The 21,468-nt window shown below is 49.4% G+C and overlaps 1 protein-coding gene and 1 long non-coding RNA gene across 8 annotated transcripts in view; both read right to left on the minus strand.

Moving 5' to 3' along the window:
• robo2 (roundabout, axon guidance receptor, homolog 2 (Drosophila)) overlaps nucleotides 1-21,468 on the minus strand; it is a 705,158-nt gene that overhangs the window by 27,147 nt on the left and 656,543 nt on the right. For 4 of the 6 annotated variants that reach the window (XM_052468002.1, XM_052468005.1, XM_052468001.1 and 1 more), the window contains 2 exons: nucleotides 20,924-21,196; nucleotides 13,630-13,743 (listed from right to left, as the gene is read on the minus strand). In XM_052468002.1, coding sequence (XP_052323962.1) covers nucleotides 13,630-13,743; nucleotides 20,924-21,196 — 387 coding nt within the window. The remainder of the gene's footprint in view (nucleotides 1-13,629; nucleotides 13,744-20,923; nucleotides 21,197-21,468) is intronic. The other 2 variants (XM_052468006.1, XM_052468004.1) reach the window with 1 other exon arrangement.
• On the minus strand, nucleotides 13,782-15,216 carry LOC127908758 (uncharacterized). Of its 2 annotated transcripts, XR_008068349.1 has the most exons (4): nucleotides 14,898-15,216; nucleotides 14,556-14,783; nucleotides 14,214-14,327; nucleotides 13,782-14,175 (listed from the first exon to the last, which is right to left on the minus strand). It is a non-coding gene; the product is annotated as an uncharacterized LOC127908758 (long non-coding RNA). The 2 variants fall into 2 exon arrangements; XR_008068348.1 differs by having other exon boundaries at nucleotides 14,556-15,020.

Raw genomic sequence — 21,468 nt, forward strand, 5'->3', positions numbered from 1 at the left:
ATAGAGGACATATGAGCATGATTCCCCTAAACAGAGGACATATGAGCACAAGTCCCCTACATAGAGGACATATGAGCAGGAGTCCCCTATATAGAGGACATATGAGCATGGGTCCCCTATTTAGAGGACATATGATCACAAGTCCCCAATATAGAGGACATATGAGCATGAGTCCCCAATATAGAGTACATATGAGCATGAGTCCCCTATATAGAGGACATATGAGCATGAGTCCCCAATATAGAGTACATATGAGCATGAGTCCCCTATATAGAGGACATATGAGCATGAGTCCCCAATATAGAGGACATATGAGCATGATTCCCCAATATAGAGGACATATGAGCATGAGTCCCCTATATAGAGGACACATGAGTCCCCAATATAGAGGACACATGAGCATGAGTCCCCTATATAGAGGACATATGAGCAGGAGTCCCCAATATAGAGAACATATGAGCATGATTCCCCTATATAGAGGACATATGAGTATGAGTCCCCTATATAGAGGACATATGAGCAGGAGTCCCCAATATAGAGGACATATGAGCATGATTCCCCTAAACAGAGGACATATGAGCACAAGTCCCCTACATAGAGGACATATGAGCATGAGTCCCCTATATAGAGAACATATGAGCATGAGTCCCCTATATAGAGAACATATGAGCATGAGCCCCCTATATAGAGAATATATGAGCATGAGTCCCCTATATAGAGAACATATGAGCATGAGCCCCCTATATAGAGAATATATGAGCAGTCCCCAATATATGTGTAAATACAAATGTGTATTTGTGATATGAGCATTGCATGTGTGTCTGAGGTCTGAGAGAACTGGAAGATAAACTGAGTTTGGAGTCCTTTCTAGGAATCCACATTTGTGGCAGACTCCACTATCAGTCTGCCAATGGACACCTCACATCTCAATCCAGAAAATACTCCCCAGTTGACATCGCCAGCAACACATAGAGGCTAGTGAAAACCATCCTTGGAGGCCTCTTGTGTACATTTGTATCTGTCATCTGTTGGTTAACCCTCACTGCCAAAGGCCTATAATCACGTTGCTCAGAGCCACAAAAAAGCTACATTTCAGGGAACCCTGCATCTTGTGCCATGCAACACCATGTAATCTAATAGACTGTCCAGACAAGGACATGGCTACAAATTAGCTCAATGTCATCAAAAAAAGACTGTCCATCAACACTCAGGGATATTTTGGGAAATGCATCTCTATGATCCAGTAAGGATGAGGTCAGAGACAGAGAAAATACAGCATATTGCTTTAGCAGTAGATGGAGAATTTAGTCATTTCACCATTTTCCCTATAAGATTTTAGCTGTTCCTGGGCAGAAATGTTCTCGTCAAAGATGATTGGATTGCAACAAGATATTAGGACTGGGAGGAGGATAGTCTGATAAAGACTGGGAGTAATAAAATAACAACAGTAAGCCCAGGGCAGGAAGTACACTCTGAAAGTAATTGGGTTTCCTAATCGTTCCTCTGGGCGACGCTCGACTTTTCCCAATAAATGGAAAGCTGGCATGATTGCTCAATCACCCAGAGTCCCTCCTCACCGGAGCAGGCATCAATACTGTAAATGAGCCTCTGCCATGGAGGGAAGGATGGCTGACACTGATGTTACAATCAGAAGCACCAACATATGAAAAATACAAAGAAAGCTTTGGCTAGGAGTTACACAGGAAGTAGACATCAGACCCATCTATCGCTGACAAACACTGGGCCTGTCTTCAAAAGGAACTACCACCATATTTAGATGTGGAGCTGGGTATTTATACCGCCTGGTTTGGGCGCTTCCTCCCAGCATATAACTTTGGGGCCAAGCAGACTTGAGCTGCCTCTGTTTTTATTGGGTGCCTCAGCGCTGAGTGAGAGACACAGGCAGAGCCTCAGAATGGAGTCCAGAAGGAAGGACTCCACATCCAGATTTAAACATAGCACTGAGAGAATAGATTAGACTGGGTTTTCAGGGAAGGAGGTGGATGGGGGTTTCTTAGAAAACCTGAGTAACACTGTATTATGGGCTTATAATAATTGTAGAGAGGAGAGTCGTGCTATCTGATGTAAGACACATGGGTGTTACTGTGCTGAACAGATAACTAGCACGTGGGCCTATTTGTGAAATCATCCCTATATATTTGGTATGTGGGTGGAGGATGCAGCAGACTAGATCATCAACACTGACCCCCCTACAGCCCTGAGCCATGTAGCTCATTAGGAGTGGGGTAGTCTACAATTGGAGGAGAGGGGGGGAAGTAGGTATGGATGACACCACTCCAAGAACAGTGAGAACATAACCCTTCTCCTGGGCTCTGGAATGAGATAATATAGGGATCATGGAGCTCACGAGCCAGCTATCTCCTCCAGCTAAGCCCCTCCTGTCTCAGCCTCCAGTATTTATGCTGCAGTAGTGTATGTGCCGGGGGGCTAGGGTCAGTTTGTTATATCTGGAGTACTTCTCCTGTCCTATTCGGTGTCCTGTGTGAATTTAAGTGTGCTCTCTTTAATTCTCTCTTTCTCTCTTTCTTTCTCTCTCTCGGAGGACCTGAGCACTAGGACCATGCCTCAGGACTACCTGACATGATGACTCCTTGCTGTCCCCAGTCCACCTGGCCGTGCTGCTGCTCCAGTTTCAACTGTTCTGCCTCATTATTATTGGACCATGCTGGTCATTTATGAACATTTGAACATCTTGGCCATGTTCTGTTATAATCTCCACCCGGCACAGCCAGAAGAGGACTGGCCACCCCACATAGCCTGGTTCCTCTCTAGGTTTCTTCCTAGGTTTTGGCCTTTCTCTGGAGTTTTTCCAAGCCACCGTGCTTCTACACCTGCATTGCTTGCTGTTTGGGGTTTTAGGCTGGGTTTCTGTACAGCACTTGAGATATCAGCTGATGTACGAAGGGCTATATAAATACATTTGATTTGATTTGATTTGATCCCATCTGCTCTCCTCCTCTCTCCGCTCCTCCTCTCTCCTCTCTCCCCTCCCCCTCTCTCCGTTCCTCCTCTCTCCTCTCCTCCTCTCTCCTCTCCTCCTCTCTCCGCTCCTCCTCTCTCCTCTCTCCGCTCCTCCTCTCTCCTCTCTCCGCTCCTCCTCTCTCCCCTCCTCCTCTCTCCGCTCCTCCTCTCTCCGCTCCTCCTCTCTCCCCTCCTCCTCTCTCCACTCCTCCTCTCTCTGCTCCTTCTCTCTCCTCTCTCCCCTCCCCCTCTCTCTCGTTCCCCTCCTCCCTCTCCCCTCCTCCTCTCCTCTCTCCTCCTCCTCTCTCTCTCCCTCCTCCTCTCTCCCTCCTCCTCTCTCCTCTCCTCCTCCTCTCTCCCCTCCTCCTCTCTCCCCTCCTCCTCTCCTCCGCTCCTCCTCTCTCCGCTCCTCCTCTCTCCTCTCTCCGCTCCTCCTCTCTCCCCTCCTCCTCTCTCCCCTCCTCCTCTCTCCGTTCCTCCTCTCTCCTCTCCTCCTCTCCTCCTCTCTCCTCTCCTCTCTTCTCTCCTCCTCCTCCTCTCTCCCCTCCTCCTCTCTCCCCTCCTCCTCTCTCCTTCCTCCTCTCTCCTCTCCTCCTCTCTCCTCTCCTCCTCTCTCCCCTCCTCCTCTCTCCGTTCCTCCTCTCTCCTCTCCTCCTCTCTCCCCTTCCCCTCCTCCTCTCCTCCTCTCTCCCCTCCTCCTCTCTCCATTCCTCCCCTCTCTCCTCTCCTCTCTCTCTCCCCTCCTCTCTCCATTCCTCCTCTCTCCCCTCCCCTCCCCCTCTCTCCCCTCCTCTCTCTTCCTCCTCTCTCCTCCTCTCTCTCTCCTCTCTCCTCTCTCCCTCTCCTCTCTCCTCTCCTCCTCTCTCCCCTCCTCCTCTCTCCTCTCTCCCATCCCTCTCTCCCCTCCTCCCCTCTCCTCTCTCCCCTCCTCCTCTCTCCATTCCTCCTCTCTCCTCTCCTCTCTCCTTTCCTCCTCTCTCCTCTCCTCCTCTCTCCCCTCCTCCTCTCTCCTCTCTCCCATCCTCCTCTCTCCTCCCCTCCTCTCTCCAATCCTCCTCCAGTACTGTAGATTTTAATGATCAACACCCCCACATCCCCAGTGGAGACCCACGCAACCATGAAAGCTGCTCTATTTTTGTTCCTCTTCATCTGGTTCCTATCTCAGACCTAACGTTCATTATTTCCACCCGAGCTTGTTGAAGCAAAGCACTGTGCTGTTGTACCTACCTCTTTTAACTTCTTTCCTTTTCAAATGTCTTGTGATTCATTAGTTGACTTCAAAACATGAAGTGTAGTAAAGTTTCCTTCATTGTCACCCAAACTCTGGCCATTGTAGTTCTATAGTCCATTGTAGTTCTATAGTCCGTTGTAGTTCTATAGTCCGTTGTAGTTCTATAGTCCGTTGTAGTTCTATAGTCCGTTGTAGTTCTATAGTCCGTTGTAGTTCTATAGTCCATTGTAGTTCTATAGTCCGTTGTAGTTCTATAGTCCGTTGTAGTTCTATAGTCCGTTGTAGTTCTATAGTCCGTTGTAGTTCTATAGTCCGTTGTAGTTCTATAGTCCGTTGTAGTTCTATAGTCCGTTGTAGTTCTATAGTCCGTTGTAGTTCTATAGTCCGTTGTAGTTCTATAGTCCGTTGTAGTTCTATAGTCCGTTGTAGTTCTATAGTCCGTTGTAGTTCTATAGTCCGTTGTAGCTCAGTTGGTAGATCATGGGGCTTGCAACACCAAGGTTGTGGGTTTGATTCCAATGGCGGACCAATATGAAAATGTACGCGCTCACTACTGTAAGTCACTCTGGATAAAAGCGTCACTAAAACGTCAAATGTATAATTATAAGGTCAGAACTCTGTTGTGTATTTCTCTAGGGTTTAGTCCTCGTAGAGAAACATGTTGGCATATAGAGAGATAAGCCACAGATGGATAGAGATAAGTCAACTAAACAAGATAAATGCATATTTAACAAGATGCTGTTTCACTTAAACCAGGGCAGTTGTGTACAGCATGCCTCACAGTACATGCGATACATCTCTGTAATTATACTATTTCTTAAGGCCTACCACGGAGGGGGAAGTGCAAGGGTACAGTCCCAATATAATTCCTATACAGGTGAATCCAATTAGTAGGACATATATGCTTTAAATCTCAGACATTTCAATGAAAAATATCCTGAGGTTATCAAATGAAATACACATTACGTTAACATAATCAACTTCTTCTTGTCCCCTCTCTGTGTTTATCAAGAGCTTCTTGTCCCCTGCCCTCTCTGTGTTTATCAACAGCTTCCTGTCCCCTGCCCTCTCTGTGTTTATCAACAGCTTCCTGTCCCCTGCCCTCTCTGTGTTTATCAACAGCTTCCTGTCCCCTGCCCTCTCTGTGTTTATCAAGAGCTTCTTGTCCCCTGCCCTCTCTGTGTTTATCGACAGCTTCTTGTCCCCTGCCCTCTCTGTGTTTATCGACAGCTTCTTGTCCCCTGCCCTCTCTGTGTTGATCAAGAGCTTCCTGTCCCCTGCCCTCTCTGTGTTTATCAACAGCTTCCTGTCCCCTGCCCTCTCTGTGTTTATCGACAGCTTCTTGTCCCCTGCCCTCTCTGTGTTTATCAACAGCTTCCTGTCCCCTGCCCTCTCTGTGTTTATCAACAGCTTCTTGTCCGCTGCCCTCTCTGTGTTTATCAACAGCTTCCTGTCCCCTGCCCTCTCTGTGTTTATCAACAGCTTCCTGTCCCCTGCCCTCTCTGTGTTTATCAACAGCTTCCTGTCCCCTGCCCTCTCTGTGTTTATCAACAGCTTCCTGTCCCCTGCCCTCTCTGTGTTTATCAACAGCTTCCTGTCCCCTGCCCTCTCTGTGTTTATCAACAGCTTCCTGTCCCCTGCCCTCTCTGTGTTTATCAACAGCTTCCTGTCCCCTGCCCTCTCTGTGTTTATCAACAGCTTCCTGTCCCCTGCCCTCTCTGTGTTTATCAACAGCTTCCTGTCCCCTGCCCTCTCTGTGTTTATCAACAGCTTCCTGTCCCCTGCCCTCTCTGTGTTTATCAAGGGCTTCCTGTCCCCTGCCCTCTCTGTGTTTATCAACGGCTTCCTGTCCCCTGCCCTCTCTGTGTTTATCAAGAGCTTCCTGTCCCCTGCCCTCTCTGTGTTTATCAAGAGCTTCCTGTCCCCTGCCCTCTCTGTGTTTATCAACAGCTTCCTGTCCCCTGCCCTCTCTGTGTTTATCAACAGCTTCTTGTCCCCTGCCCTCTCTGTGTTTATCAAGAGCTTCCTGTCCCCTGCCCTCTCTGTGTTTATCAACAGCTTCCTGTCCCCTGCCCTCTCTGTGTTTATCAACAGCTTCCTGTCCCCTGCCCTCTCTGTGTTTATCAACAGCTTCCTGTCCCCTGCCCTCTCTGTGTTTATCAAGAGCTTCCTGTCCCCTGCCCTCTCTGTGTTTATCAACAGCTTCTTGTCCCCTGCCCTCTCTGTGTTTATCAACAGCTTCCTGTCCCCTGCCCTCTCTGTGTTTATCAACAGCTTCCTGTCCCCTGCCCTCTCTGTGTTTATCAACAGCTTCCTGTCCCCTGCCCTCTCTGTGTTTATCAACAGCTTCCTGTCCCCTGCCCTCTCTGTGTTTATCAAGGGCTTCCTGTCCCCTGCCCTCTCTGTGTTTATCAACGGCTTCCTGTCCCCTGCCCTCTCTGTGTTTATCAAGAGCTTCCTGTCCCCTGCCCTCTCTGTGTTTATCAAGAGCTTCTTGTCCCCTGCCCTCTCTGTGTTTATCAACAGCTTCCTGTCCCCTGCCCTCTCTGTGTTTATCAACAGCTTCTTGTCCCCTGCCCTCTCTGTGTTTATCAAGAGCTTCTTGTCCCCTGCCCTCTCTGTGTTTATCAACAGCTTCCTGTCCCCTGCCCTCTCTGTGTTTATCAACAGCTTCCTGTCCCCTGCCCTCTCTGTGTTTATCAAGAGCTTCCTGTCCCCTGCCCTCTCTGTGTTTATCAAGAGCTTCTTGTCCCCTGCCCTCTCTGTGTTTATCAACAGCTTCTTGTCCCCTGCCCTCTCTGTGTTTATCAACAGCTTCCTGTCCCCTGCCCTCTCTGTGTTTATCAACAGCTTCCTGTCCCCTGCCCTCTCTGTGTTTATCAACAGCTTCCTGTCCCCTGCCCTCTCTGTGTTTATCAAGGGCTTCCTGTCCCCTGCCCTCTCTGTGTTTATCAAGAGCTTCCTGTCCCCTGCCCTCTCTGTGTTTATCAAGGGCTTCCTGTCCCCTGCCCTCTCTGTGTTTATCAAGAGCTTCCTGTCCCCTGCCCTCTCTGTGTTTATCAAGGGCTTCCTGTCCCCTGCCCTCTCTGTGTTTATCAAGGGCTTCCTGTCCCCTGCCCTCTCTGTGTTTATCAAGAGCTTCCTGTCCCCTGCCCTCTCTGTGTTTATCAAGAGCTTCCTGTCCCCTGCCCTCTCTGTGTTTATCAAGAGCTTCCTGTCCCCTGCCCTCTCTGTGTTTATCAAGGGCTTCCTGTCCCCTGCCCTCTCTGTGTTTATCAAGAGCTTCCTGTCCCCTGCCCTCTCTGTGTTTATCAAGAGCTTCCTGTCCCCTGCCCTCTCTGTGTTTATCAAGAGCTTCCTGTCCCCTGCCCTCTCTGTGTTTATCAAGAGCTTCCTGTCCCCTGCCCTCTCTGTGTTTATCAAGGGCTTCCCCCTGTCCCCTGCCCCCTCTCTGTGTTTATCAACAGCTTCCTGTCCCCTGCCCTCTCTGTGTTTATCAACAGCTTCCTGTCCCCTGCCCTCTCTGTGTTTATCAACAGCTTCCTGTCCCCTGCCCTCTCTGTGTTTATCAACAGCTTCCTGTCCCCTGCCCTCTCTGTGTTTATCAACAGCTTCCTGTCCCCTGCCCTCTCTGTGTTTATCAACAGCTTCCTGTCCCCTGCCCTCTCTGTGTTTATCAACAGCTTCTTGTCCCCTGCCCTCTCTGTGTTTATCAACAGCTTCCTGTCCCCTGCCCTCTCTGTGTTTATCAAGAGCTTCCTGTCCCCTGCCCTCTCTGTGTTTATCAACAGCTTCCTGTCCCCTGTCCCTGCCCTCTGTGTTTATCAACAGCTTCCTGTCCCCTGCCCTCTCTGTGTTTATCAACAGCTTCCTGTCCCCTGCCCTCTCTGTGTTTATCAACAGCTTCCTGTCCCCTGCCCTCTCTGTGTTTATCAACAGCTTCCTGTCCCCTGCCCTCTCTGTGTTTATCAACAGCTTCCTGTCCCCTGCCCTCTCTGTGTTTATCAACAGCTTCCTGTCCCCTGCCCTCTCTGTGTTTATCAACAGCTTCCTGTCCCCTGCCCTCTCTGTGTTTATCAACAGCTTCCTGTCCCCTGCCCTCTCTGTGTTTATCAAGGGCTTCCTGTCCCCTGCCCTCTCTGTGTTTATCGACAGCTTCTTGTCCCCTGCCCTCTCTGTGTTTATCAACAGCTTCCTGTCCCCTGCCCTCTCTGTGTTTTATCAACAGCTTCTTGTCCCCTGCCCTCTCTGTGTTTATCAACAGCTTCTTGTCCCCTGCCCTCTCTGTGTTTATCAACAGCTTCTTGTCCCCTGCCCTCTCTGTGTTTATCAACAGCTTCCTGTCCCCTGCCCTCTCTGTGTTTATCAACAGCTTCTGTCCCCTGCCCTCTCTGTGTTTATCAACAGCTTCCCCCTGTCCCCTGCCCTCTCTGTGTTTATCAACAGCTTCCTGTCCCCTGCCCTCTCTGTGTTTATCAACAGCTTCTTGTCCCCTGCCCTCTCTGTGTTTATCAACAGCTTCCTGTCCCCTGCCCTCTCTGTGTTTATCAACAGCTTCCTGTCCCCTGCCCTCTCTGTGTTTATCAACAGCTTCTGTGTGTCCCCTGCCCTCTCTGTGTTTATCAACAGCTTCTTGTCCCCTGCCCTCTCTGTGTTTATCAACAGCTTCCTGTCCCCTGCCCTCTCTGTGTTTATCAACAGCTTCCTGTCCCCTGCCCTCTCTGTGTTTATCGACAGCTTCTTGTCCCCTGCCCTCTCTGTGTTTATCAACAGCTTCTTGTCCCCTGCCCTCTCTGTGTTTATCAACAGCTTCCTGTCCCCTGCCCTCTCTGTGTTTATCAACAGCTTCCTGTCCCCTGCCCTCTCTGTGTTTATCAACAGCTTCCTGTCCCCTGCCCTCTCTGTGTTTATCAACAGCTTCTTGTCCCCTGCCCTCTCTGTGTTTTTATCAACAGCTTCTGTCCCCTGCCCTCTCTGTGTTTATCAACAGCTTCCTGTCCCCTGCCCTCTCTGTGTTTATCAACAGCTTCCTGTCCCCTGCCCTCTCTGTGTTTATCAACAGCTTCCTGTCCCCTGCCCTCTCTGTGTTTATCAACAGCTTCCTTCCCCTGTCCCCTGCCCTCTCTGTGTTTATCAACAGCTTCCTGTCCCCTGCCCTCTCTGTGTTTATCAACAGCTTCTTGTCCCCTGCCCTCTCTGTGTTTATCAACAGCTTCTTGTCCCCTGCCCTCTCTGTGTTTATCAACAGCTTCCTGTCCCCTGCCCTCTCTGTGTTTATCAACAGCTTCCCCTGTCCCCTGCCCTCTCTGTGTTTATCAACAGCTTCCTGTCCCCTGCCCTCTCTGTGTTTATCAACAGCTTCCTGTCCCCTGCCCTCTCTGTGTTTATCAACAGCTTCCTGTCCCCTGCCCTCTCTGTGTTTATCAAGAGCTTCCTGTCCCCTGCCCTCTCTGTGTTTATCAAGTGCTTCCTGTCCCCTGCCCTCTCTGTGTTTATCAACAGCTTCCTGTCCCCTGCCCTCTCTGTGTTTATCAACAGCTTCCTGTCCCCTGCCCTCTCTGTGTTTATCAACAGCTTCTGTCCCCTGCCCTCTCTGTGTTTATCAACAGCTTATCAACAGCTTGTCCCCTGCCCTCTCTGTGTTTATCAACAGCTTCCTGTCCCCTGCCCTCTCTGTGTTTATCAACAGCTTCCTGTCCCCTGCCCTCTCTGTGTTTATCAACAGCTTCCTGTCCCCTGCCCTCTCTGTGTTTATCAAGAGCTTCTTGTCCCCTGCCCTCTCTGTGTTTATCAACAGCTTCCTGTCCCCTGCCCTCTCTGTGTTTATCAACAGCTTCCTGTCCCCTGCCCTCTCTGTGTTTATCAACAGCTTCCTGTCCCCTGCCCTCTCTGTGTTTATCAACAGCTTCCTGTCCCCTGCCCTCTCTGTGTTTATCAACAGCTTCCTGTCCCCTGCCCTCTCTGTGTTTATCAACAGCTTCCTGTCCCCTGCCCTCTCTGTGTTTATCAAGAGCTTCCTGTCCCCTGCCCTCTCTGTGTTTATCAACGGCTTCCTGTCCCCTGCCCTCTCTGTGTTTATCAAGGGCTTCCTGTCCCCTGCCCTCTCTGTGTTTATCAACAGCTTCTTGTCCGCTGCCCTCTCTGTGTTTATCAACAGCTTCCTGTCCCCTGCCCTCTCTGTGTTTATCAAGAGCTTCCTGTCCCCTGCCCTCTCTGTGTTTATCAAGGGCTTCCTGTCCCCTGCCCTCTCTGTGTTTATCAACAGCTTCCTGTCCCCTGCCCTCTCTGTGTTTATCAACAGCTTCCTGTCCCCTGCCCTCTCTGTGTTTATCAACAGCTTCTGTCCCCTGTCCCCTGCCCTCTCTGTGTTTATCAAGAGCTTCCTGTCCCCTGCCCTCTCTGTGTTTATCAACAGCTTCCTGTCCCCTGCCCTCTCTGTGTTTATCAACCGCTTCCTGTCCCCTGCCCTCTCTGTGTTTATCAAGAGCTTCCTGTCCCCTGCCCTCTCTGTGTTTATCAAGAGCTTCTTGTCCCCTGCCCTCTCTGTGTTTATCAACAGCTTCTTGTCCCCTGCCCTCTCTGTGTTTATCAACAGCTTCCTGTCCCCTGCCCTCTCTGTGTTTATCAACCGCTTCCTTCCCCTGCCCTCTCTGTGTTTATCAAGAGCTTCCTGTCCCCTGCCCTCTCTGTGTTTATCAACAGCTTCCTGTCCCCTGCCCTCTCTGTGTTTATCAACAGCTTCCTGTCCCCTGCCCTCTCTGTGTTTATCAACAGCTTCCTGTCCCCTGCCCTCTCTGTGTTTATCAACAGCTTCCTGTCCCCTGCCCTCTCTGTGTTTATCAACAGCTTCCTGTCCCCTGCCCTCTCTGTGTTTATCAAGAGCTTCCTGTCCCCTGCCCTCTCTGTGTTTATCAAGAGCTTCCTGTCCCCTGCCCTCTCTGTGTTTATCAACAGCTTCCTGTCCCCTGCCCTCTCTGTGTTTATCAACAGCTTCCTGTCCCCTGCCCTCTCTGTGTTTATCAACAGCTTCCTGTCCCCTGCCCTCTCTGTGTTTATCAACAGCTTCCTGTCCCCTGCCCTCTCTGTGTTTATCAACAGCTTCCTGTCCCCTGCCCTCTCTGTGTTTATCAACAGCTTCCTGTCCCCTGCCCTCTCTGTGTTTATCAACAGCTTCCTGTCCCCTGCCCTCTCTGTGTTTATCAACAGCTTCCTGTCCCCTGCCCTCTCTGTGTTTATCAAGAGCTTCTTGTCCCCTGCCCTCTCTGTGTTTATCAACAGCTTCCTGTCCCCTGCCCTCTCTGTGTTTATCAACGGCTTCCTGTCCCCTGCCCTCTCTGTGTTTATCAAGGGCTTCCTGTCCCCTGCCCTCTCTGTGTTTATCAACAGCTTCTTGTCCGCTGCCCTCTCTGTGTTTATCAAGAGCTTCTTGTCCCCTGCCCTCTCTGTGTTTATCAAGAGCTTCCTGTCCCCTGCCCTCTCTGTGTTTATCAACAGCTTCCTGTCCCCTGCCCTCTCTGTGTTTATCAACAGCTTCCCCCTGTCCCCTGCCCTCTCTGTGTTTATCAACAGCTTCCTGTCCCCTGCCCTCTCTGTGTTTATCAACAGCTTCCTGTCCCCTGCCCTCTCTGTGTTTATCAACAGCTTCCTGTCCCCTGCTCTCTTCCTGTGTTTATCAACAGCTTCCTGTCCCCTGCCCTCTCTGTGTTTATCAACAGCTTCCTGTCCCCTGCCCTCTCTGTGTTTATCAACAGCTTCCTGTCCCCTGCCCTCTCTGTGTTTATCAAGAGCTTCTTGTCCCCTGCCCTCTCTGTGTTTATCAACAGCTTCCTGTCCCCTGCCCTCTCTGTGTTTATCAACGGCTTCCTGTCCCCTGCCCTCTCTGTGTTTATCAAGGGCTTCCTGTCCCCTGCCCTCTCTGTGTTTATCAACAGCTTCTTGTCCGCTGCCCTCTCTGTGTTTATCAAGAGCTTCTTGTCCCCTGCCCTCTCTGTGTTTATCAAGAGCTTCCTGTCCCCTGCCCTCTCTGTGTTTATCAACAGCTTCCTGTCCCCTGCCCTCTCTGTGTTTATCAACAGCTTCCTGTCCCCTGCCCTCTCTGTGTTTATCAAGAGCTTCCTGTCCCCTGCCCTCTCTGTGTTTATCAACAGCTTCCTGTCCCCTGCCCTCTCTGTGTTTATCAAGAGCTTCCTGTCCCCTGCCCTCTCTGTGTTTATCAACAGCTTCCTGTCCCCTGCCCTCTCTGTGTTTATCAAGAGCTTCCTGTCCCCTGCCCTCTCTGTGTTTATCAAGAGCTTCCTGTCCCCTGCCCTCTCTGTGTTTATCAAGAGCTTCTTGTCCCCTGCCCTCTCTGTGTTTATGCAAATACTCAGCCTCTATCTGCTCTTCTCTGAGCACAATACTGTCTGTCTGTCTGTCTGTCTGTCTGTCTGTCTGTCTGTCTGTCTGTCTCTCTGTCTCTCTCTCTCTCTCTCTCTCTCTCTCTCTCTCTCTCTCTCTCTCTCTCTCTCTCTCTCTCTCTCTCTCTCTCTCTCTCTCTCTCTCTCTCTCTCTCTCTCTCTCGTTATGAAACTGGTGCCATCCCTCTACTGTGCCATCTCTCCCTCTCTACCTCCAGCATAGTGACTGACTGTTGACCTGGCTGAAGATGTGACCACTACAGACTGCCTCTCCTTTCCAGCCTAATGTCTGCCAGCCCAGTGCATTGGATAAGAGACCAGAGGGGAGGTAAGGGGAGAGGATAAGAGGGGAGATAGAGAGTGCCCTATGAAATTATCACGACATGGGTTTTACTGTGGTCAGTAACCAATAGAAGAAGAGGGAAAATGGGAGGCAATCTCACCACTTTAGTCAGCCAAGCATCTCAGATGGTGTGTGTGTGTGTGTGTGTGTGTGTGTGTGTGTGTGTGTGTGTGTGTGTGTGTGTGTGTGTGTGTGTGTGTGTGTGTGTGTGTGTGTGTGTGTGTGTGTGTGTGTGTGTGTGTGTGTGTGTGTGTGTGTGTGTGTGTGTGTGTGTGTGTGTGTGTGTGTGTGTGTGTGTGTGTGTGTGTGTGTGTGTGTGTGTGTGTGTGTGTGTGTGTGTGTGTGTGTGTGTGTGTGTGTGTGTGTGTGTGTGTGTGTGTGTGTGGTCTCACAATGCACCACTCCAACTGTCTGAAGGAGTCCCCTTGCCTCAATTCTCATCTGAATTTGAAATGCGTTGTGAGTATTAGCAGCAGGAGCAAAGTAACTGTGGTGAGGGCGAGGAGTGGGATAATAAAGACCTCCCTTAGTCATTGGGTTTTGCACGTGCAAAAGAGATCAATAAAGCAATTAACAAGTCAATCAATGATACAGTCGATTAAATGGCAGTCATTGAGTTATCCCAGAGGGGAGAAGGAAGAACAGTCAGATCCCTGCCTGCCACATCAGAAACCAACCTGATAGGCTGCCGCTTCGGTCTGAGCTGGTGGTGCTGAAATCTTGTGATTGGTTGTGTGGCATTCTATTAGACAATCCCTCGGCCAATCGGTAGTCAGGAATGAAAAGGAGTGCTAGTGGGGTTAAAGGGCAAAATTATACAGTGGCATCAGGTGATTGGCTGAAGCACATGCAGGACATGCAGTTAGAGCATCAGGCAAGCAGTGGACGCATCTCAATCACCCACACCTCTTCTATCTACCTGAACATATCTCAATCACCCACACCTCTTCTATCTATCTGAACATATCTCAATCACCCACATCTCTTCTATCTATCTGAACATATCTCAATCACCCACACCTCTTCTATCTATCTGAACATATCTCAATCACCCACACCTCTTCTATCTACCTGAACATATCTCAATCACCCACACCTCTTCTATCTATCTGAACATATCCCAATCACCCACATCTCTTCTATCTATCTGAACATATCTCAATCACCCACACCTCTTCTATCTATCTGAACATATCTCAATCACCCACACCTCTTCTATCTATCTGAACATATCTCAATCACCCACACCTCTTCTATCTACCTGAACATATCTCAATCACCCACACCTCTTCTATCTATCTGAACATATCTCAATCACCCACACCTCTTCTATCTATCTGAACATATCTCAATCACCCACACCTCTTCTATCTATCTGAACATATCTCAATCACCCACACCTCTTCTATCTACCTGAACATATCTCAATCACCCACACCTCTTCTATCTATCTGAACATATCTCAATCATCCACACCTCATCTATCTGTCTGAACATATCTCAATCACCCACACCTCTTCTATCTACCTGAACATATCTCAATCACCCACACCTCTTCTATCTATCTGAACATATCTCAATCACCCACACCTCTTCTATCTACCTGAACATATCTCAATCACCCACACCTCTTCTATCTATCTGAACATATCTCAATCACCCACACCTCTTCTATCTATCTGAACATATCTCAATCACCCACACCTCTTCTATCTATCTGAACATATCTCAATCACCCACACCTCTTCTATCTATCTGAACATATCTCAATCACCCACACCTCTTCTATCTATCTGAACATATCTCAATCACCCACACCTCTTCTATCTATCTGAACATATCTCAATCACCCACACCTTTTCTATCTATCTGAACATATCTCAATCACCCACACCTCTTCTATCTATCTGAACATATCTCAATCACCCACACCTCTTCTATCTACCTGAACATATCTCAATCACCCACACCTCTTCTATCTATCTGAACATATCTCAATCACCCACACCTCTTCTATCTATCTGAACATATCTCAATCACCCACACCTCTTCTATCTATCTGAACATATCTCAATCACCCACACCTCTTCTATCTACCTGAACATATCTCAATCACACACACCTCTTCTAACTATTTGGACTAGAGTGTTGGGTTGCAAGTTCATATCCCCGAGCTGACAAGGTACAAATCTGTCGTTCTGCCCCTGAACAGGCAGTTAACCCAATGTTCCTAGGCCGTCATTGAAAATAAGAATTTGTTCTTAACTGACTTGCCTAGTTAAATAAAGGTAAAACATTTTTTTTAAATTACACACACCTCTTCCATCTATCTGGACACATCTCAATCACCCACACCTCTTCCATCTATCTGGACGCATCTCAATCACACACACATCTCAATCACACACACCTCTTCCATCTATCTGGACACATCTCAATCACACATACCTCTTCTATCTATCTGGACACATCTCAATCACACACACCTCTTCTATCTATCTGGACACATCTCAATCAAACACACCTCTTCTATCTATCTGGACACATCTCAATCAAACACACCTCTTCTATCTATCTGGACACATCTCAATCACACACACCTCTTCTATCTATCTGGACACATCTCAATCACACACACCTCTTCCATCTATCTGGACACATCTCAATCACACACACATCTCAATCACACACACCTCTTCCATCTATCTGGACACATCTCAATCACACACACATCTCAATTACACACACCTCTTCCATCTATCTGGACACATCTCAATCATACACACCTCTTCCATCCATCCATCTTGACATTCTCTCTCTCTCTCTCTCTTTCTCCCTCCTTCACCCACCCACCCACCCACACACCCACCCACGGTCAGATTCACTCAGTGAAACACTTAGCCTTTGTTTGTGATGCATAACTTTTTTTTAAATATGAGTGCATGTTTAATATTGGAAGAAGGCAAATTGATTATTAATTCATGAGATGGGAGAGATAAATCCACTTGCAGCAGGAGCAAGTCATTTATTGTAGCATTTTCTACAAATATAATCACATTTTACTTTTTAAAATAATGCAAGACAGAGCAAAGGATTGGGAATTCAGTTTCTAATAGTTATTACATCATGGGCACATTGTAAAAAATGATATAATGAATCTACTTTAAATCTCTAGAGAATGAGACCATGAATATGTATAAACAGCACCAGAAAACTCATTAGGAAACTCAACAAGGCTTTTAGAAAAGTCTTCTATCAAATCCATTATAATTGAGTTGGATTATTTTCTTAAATATTAGCTGTGCTAAAGAGGATAAGTAATTAGTTAGAACAGAGAGAGGGAAGTAACTTAATCCAAGGCTGGAGGAAACAGTGCATTATTCTAGCTCCCTAGCCCTTCATCTGGTGTTTATTTAACCTTGGAAAGTGACCAAGACTGGATGGCAGCGAGGGGAAAATTCATCCTTAAAACAGAATCAGGCAGTCAGAGTGGAGCTGGAATGGGCTTCAGAAACAGATTGTGAAATAGTGAGTATTAGAGTACAAACTGCTGTCAGGTCACAGTAAACCTATGGCTTGTAAACAGGTGTCACAACTTCTTCCGAAGTCGGTCCCTCTCCTTGTTCGGGCGGCGTTCGCCGGTCAACGTCACAGGCTTTCTAGCCATCGCCGATCCACTTTTCATTTTCCATTTGTTTTGCCTTTATAATTGAGGAGGTGTTTAGGGGTTTCGGGGAGGTGTTTAGGGGTTTCCGTCGGGTGCTACTACGGTGGAAAGTCCAGACCAGGTCACCGTGCTTCTGTAAGAAGAAGACTCAATTACCACCCCATCGACGGGGGGATTGTGCGATAAATCTCCTGGTAGACGCAGCACTTCCCAGGAGTCACGTGTATCCCCTGTCACAGGAGGAGACGACGGCTATGGAAACATATGTCTCCGAATCCCTGGGTCAGGGATACATTCAGCCCTCCACTTCACCTGCCTCCTCGAGTTTCTTTTTTGTGAAGAAGAAGGATGGAGGTCTGCGCCTGTGTATTGACTATCGAGGGATCAATCAGATCACTGTGAGGTACAGCTACCCGCTGCCTCTCATAGCCAGAGTGACAGAGTCAATGCACGGTGCGCGCTTCTTCACAAAATTGGATCTCAGGAGCGCTTACAATCTGGTGCGTATCCGGGAGAGGGGCGAGTGGAAGACGGCATTTAGTTCCACCTCAGGGCACTATGAGTACCTCGTAATAATAATATATGCCATTTAGCTGACGCTTTTATCCAAAGCGACTTACAGTCATGTGTGCATACATTCTACGTATGGGTGGTCCCGGGAATCGAACCCACTACCCTGGCGTTACAAGCGCCATGCTCTACCAACTGAGCCACAGAAGGACCACCTCGTCATGCCGTACGGGTTGATGAATGTTCCATCAGTCTTTCAGGCATTTGTAGATTAGATTTTCCGGGACCTGCACGGGCAGGGTGTAGTGGTGTATATCGATGACATTCTTATATTCTCCGCTACACGCGCCAAGTATGTGTTCCTGGTGCGCAGGGTGCTTGGTCGACTGTTGGAGCATGACCTGTACGTCAAGGCTGAGAAATGTCTGATCTTCCAACTGTCCGTCTCTAGGGTACCACATTTCCACTTCAGGGGTGGAGATGGAGAATGACCGCATTTCAGCTGTGCGGAATTGGCCGACTCCCACCAAGGTAAAGGAAGTGCAGCGGTTTCTAGGGTTTGCCAACTACTACCGTAGGTTTATCCGGGGATTTGGTCAGATAGCGGCTCCCATTACCTCATTGCTGAAGGGGGGACTGGTGCGACTGTAGTGGTCGGCTGAGGCGGACAGGGCTTTTGGTCACCTGAAGGCTCTGTTGGCTCCCGTGCTCCCGTGCTGGCTCATCCGGATCCCTCTTTGGTGTTCAAAGTGGAGGTGAATGCGTCTGAAGCTGGGATAGGAGCCATGATCTCTCAGCACTCAGCTGTTGGCTGTTGTCAAGGCTCTTTTCTCATCTGGACTGACCACCGCAATCTGGAGTACATCCGGGTGGCGAGGAGACTGAACCCTCGCCAGGCAAGGTGGGCCATGTTCTTTACCTGTTTTGTTTTCACCCTGTCCTACAGACCAGGTTCCCAGAACACTAAGGCAGATGCACTGTCCCGGATGTATGACACAGAGGAGCAGTCCATGGATCACACTCCCATACTTCCGGCCTCTTGTCTGGTGGCACCGGTGGTGTGGGAGCTGGACGTGGACATCGAGCAGGCGTTACGTACAGAGCCCACTCGTCCCCAGTGTCCAGCTGGGCGTCTGTACGTTCTGTCTGCTGTCCGCGACCGTTTGATCTATTGGGCCCACATGCCACCCTCCTCTGGTCATCCTGGCATCGGTCGGACAGTGCGTTGTCTTAGTGGGAAGTACTGGTGGTCCACCTTGGCCAAGGATATGAGGGTTTATGTTTCCTCCTGCTCGGTGTGCGCCCAGTGCAAGGCCCCTAGGCACCTGCCCAGAGGGAAGTTACAGCCCTTACCTGTTCCACAACGGCCATGGTGGCACCTATCGGTGGATTTCCTTGCGGATCTTCCTCCCTCACAGGGTAACACCACGATCCTGGTCGTTGTGGATCGGTTCTCCAAGTCCTGCCGTCTCCTTCCTTTGCCCGGTCTCCCTACGGCAATACAGACTGCGGAGGCCCTGTTTACACATGTCTTCCGGCACTACGGGGTGCCTAAGGATATAGTGTCTGATCGAGGTCCCCAGTTCACATCAAGGGTCTTGAGGGCGTTCATGGAACGTCTGGGGGTCTCTGCAGCCATACCTCAGGTTTTCACCCCGAGAGTAATGGGCAGGTGGATAGAGTGAACCAGGATGTGGGTAGGTTTCTGCGGTCTTATTGCCAGGACCGGCCAGGGGAGTGGGCGGCGTTCATTCCCTGGGCTGAGATGGCCCAAACCTCGCTCCGCCACTCCTCCCCTAACCTTTCTCCCTTCCAGTGCATACTGGGGTATCAGCCGGTTCTGGCACCTAGGCATCAGAGCCTGATCTAGGCTCCTGCGGTGGACGAATGGTTTAAGCGCTCGGAGGAGACCTGGGACGCCGCTCATGTGCACCTACAATGGGCTGTGAGGAGTCATGCGAGCGCCGATCGCCACCACAGTGAGGCCCCGGTGTTCGCACCGGGGGACCGGTTCTGGCTCTTGACCCGAAACCTGCCCCTGCGCCTGCCCTGCCGGAAGCTGGGCCCGCGGTTTGTGGGGCCATTCAAAGAGGAGAACGAGGTTTGCTACAGGTTACAGATTCCCCCAGATTACCGTATTAACCCCTTGTTCCATGTGTCTCTCCTCAGGCCGGTGGTGGCTGGTCCACTCCAGGAGTCTGAGGTGCGGGAGGTTCATTGCCCTCCGCCCCTTCTGGATATCGAGGGGGCCCCGGCGTATGCTGTTCGAGCCATACTGGACTCGAGGCGTCGGACGAGGGGCCTTCAGTACCTCGTGGAGTGGGAGGGGTACGGTCCGGAGGAGAGATGCCAGCTGGTTTCTTCACGCATCGCGCCAACAGAAACAACCATCTTTCTGGTAAGAAGAAGGGCGGGGGGGGTATGCCTTATGATTAACGAGACGTGGTGTGATCATAACAACATACAGGAACTCAAGTCCTTCTGTTCACCTGACTTAGAATTCCTCACAATCAAATGTCGACTGCATTATCTACCAAGAGAATTCTCTCGTTCTCGATTATATTCACAGCCTCATATATTCCCCCTCCAAGGAGTCATCGATGGCCCTGAACAAACTTAATTTGACATTTGACTATGTAAACTGGAAACTACATATCCTGTGGCTGCATTCATTGGAGCTGGGAATTTTAACAAGGCTAATCTGAAAAAAAGACTCCCTAAATTCTATCAGCATATCAATTGTGCAACCAGGGCTGGTAAAACCCTGTATCATTGTTATTCTAACTTCCGCGACGCATATAAGGCCCTCCCCTGCACTCCTTTTGGAGAAGCTGCCCAAGACTCCATTATGTTGCTTCCAGCCGAGAGACGGAAACTAAAACAGGAAGCTCCCGCGCATAGGTCTGTTCAACGATGGTCCGACCAATCTGATTCCACGCTTCAAGATTTCTTCGATCACGTGGACTGGGATATGTTCCACATTGCATCAAACAACAACATTGACGAATACGCTGATTCGGTGAGCGAGTTTATTAGCAAGTGCATCGGCGATGTCGTACCCACAGCAACTATTAAAACATTCCCAATCCAGAAACCGTGGATTGATGGCAGTATTCGCACGAAACTGAAAGCGTGAACCACTGCTTTTAATCAGGGCAAGGTGACCGGAAACATGGCCGAATACAAACAGTGTAGCTATTCCCTCCGCAAGACAATCAAACAAGCTAAGCGTCAGTATAGAGACAAAGTAGAGTCGCAATTCAACGGCTCAGACACAAGAGGTATGTGGCAGGGTCTACAGTCAATCACGGATTAAAAAAAGAAAACCAGCCCCGTTGCGGACCAGGATGACTTCTCTGCACCAGCTACACCCAGACCTTTTACAACAGGGGTGAACTGGGGTATCATATTGAAACATTCCGTGCTGATCTGTCACTCAGCAGTGATTTGTCCTGGGGTCATACACTCACAGTAGGAGGAGTGTGTCCATTATGGTTAGGGTTAATATAACACAGACACTGTGTCTGTGTGTATGGCCATGTATCATAGGGCTGTGTTGAGCTGAGGGTATTTAGCATGGCAGAGAAATATGAGAAGTCTCAGCTTCTGTGTGAAACAGACACACAGCCACACAGCCACACAGCCACACAGCCACACAGCCACACACACACACACACACACACACACACACACACACACACACACACACACACACACACACACACACACACACACACACACACACACACACACACACACACACACACACACACACACACACTCTATCCACTCACTGTTGTTGCAGGAGTTCTTGTCGGGCAGGGAGTACCCCAGGTTGGCCATCTCTTGTTTGGCCTGGATGGAGGCCTTCCACTGGGCCTCTGGGAGGTCCACAGCCAGCTCATGGATACTACTGGAGTGGAGGATCTGTGTGGTGGCATAGGGGGTGGCTCCCTGAGAGCCCTGGCTGGGGCTGTTGTAGTTAGCCTTGGTGGTGAAGTCTATACTGCTATAGATGGCTCCATCAGAGAGCATGGTGCCAGTCTTATCCCCATTACTACTGGTGTCTGTAGGAGACACAGGGAGAGAGAATAGGGGTCCGTTTAGGTGGGCGCTTCAATGACAAATACTGTATTCACATCAACTATAAACCCATTGTATTTTAATAAAAGGTAGAAAGGTAAAGTGATGTTAAGAGTAATTGATGAACAAGGCTACATTACAGATCAGGAGTGAAGAGGTGTCTGACTATGCATCAGGACAGAGTGACCCTGGGGTGTGAGGGGATTACCCTGAGCAGCTCAACACTTTGACATTAGCTCAGCTCTTAACATCCAGT

Source organism: Oncorhynchus keta, chromosome 18, assembly GCF_023373465.1.
Source record: "Oncorhynchus keta strain PuntledgeMale-10-30-2019 chromosome 18, Oket_V2, whole genome shotgun sequence".
Taxonomy (NCBI): Eukaryota; Metazoa; Chordata; class Actinopteri; order Salmoniformes; family Salmonidae; genus Oncorhynchus; species Oncorhynchus keta.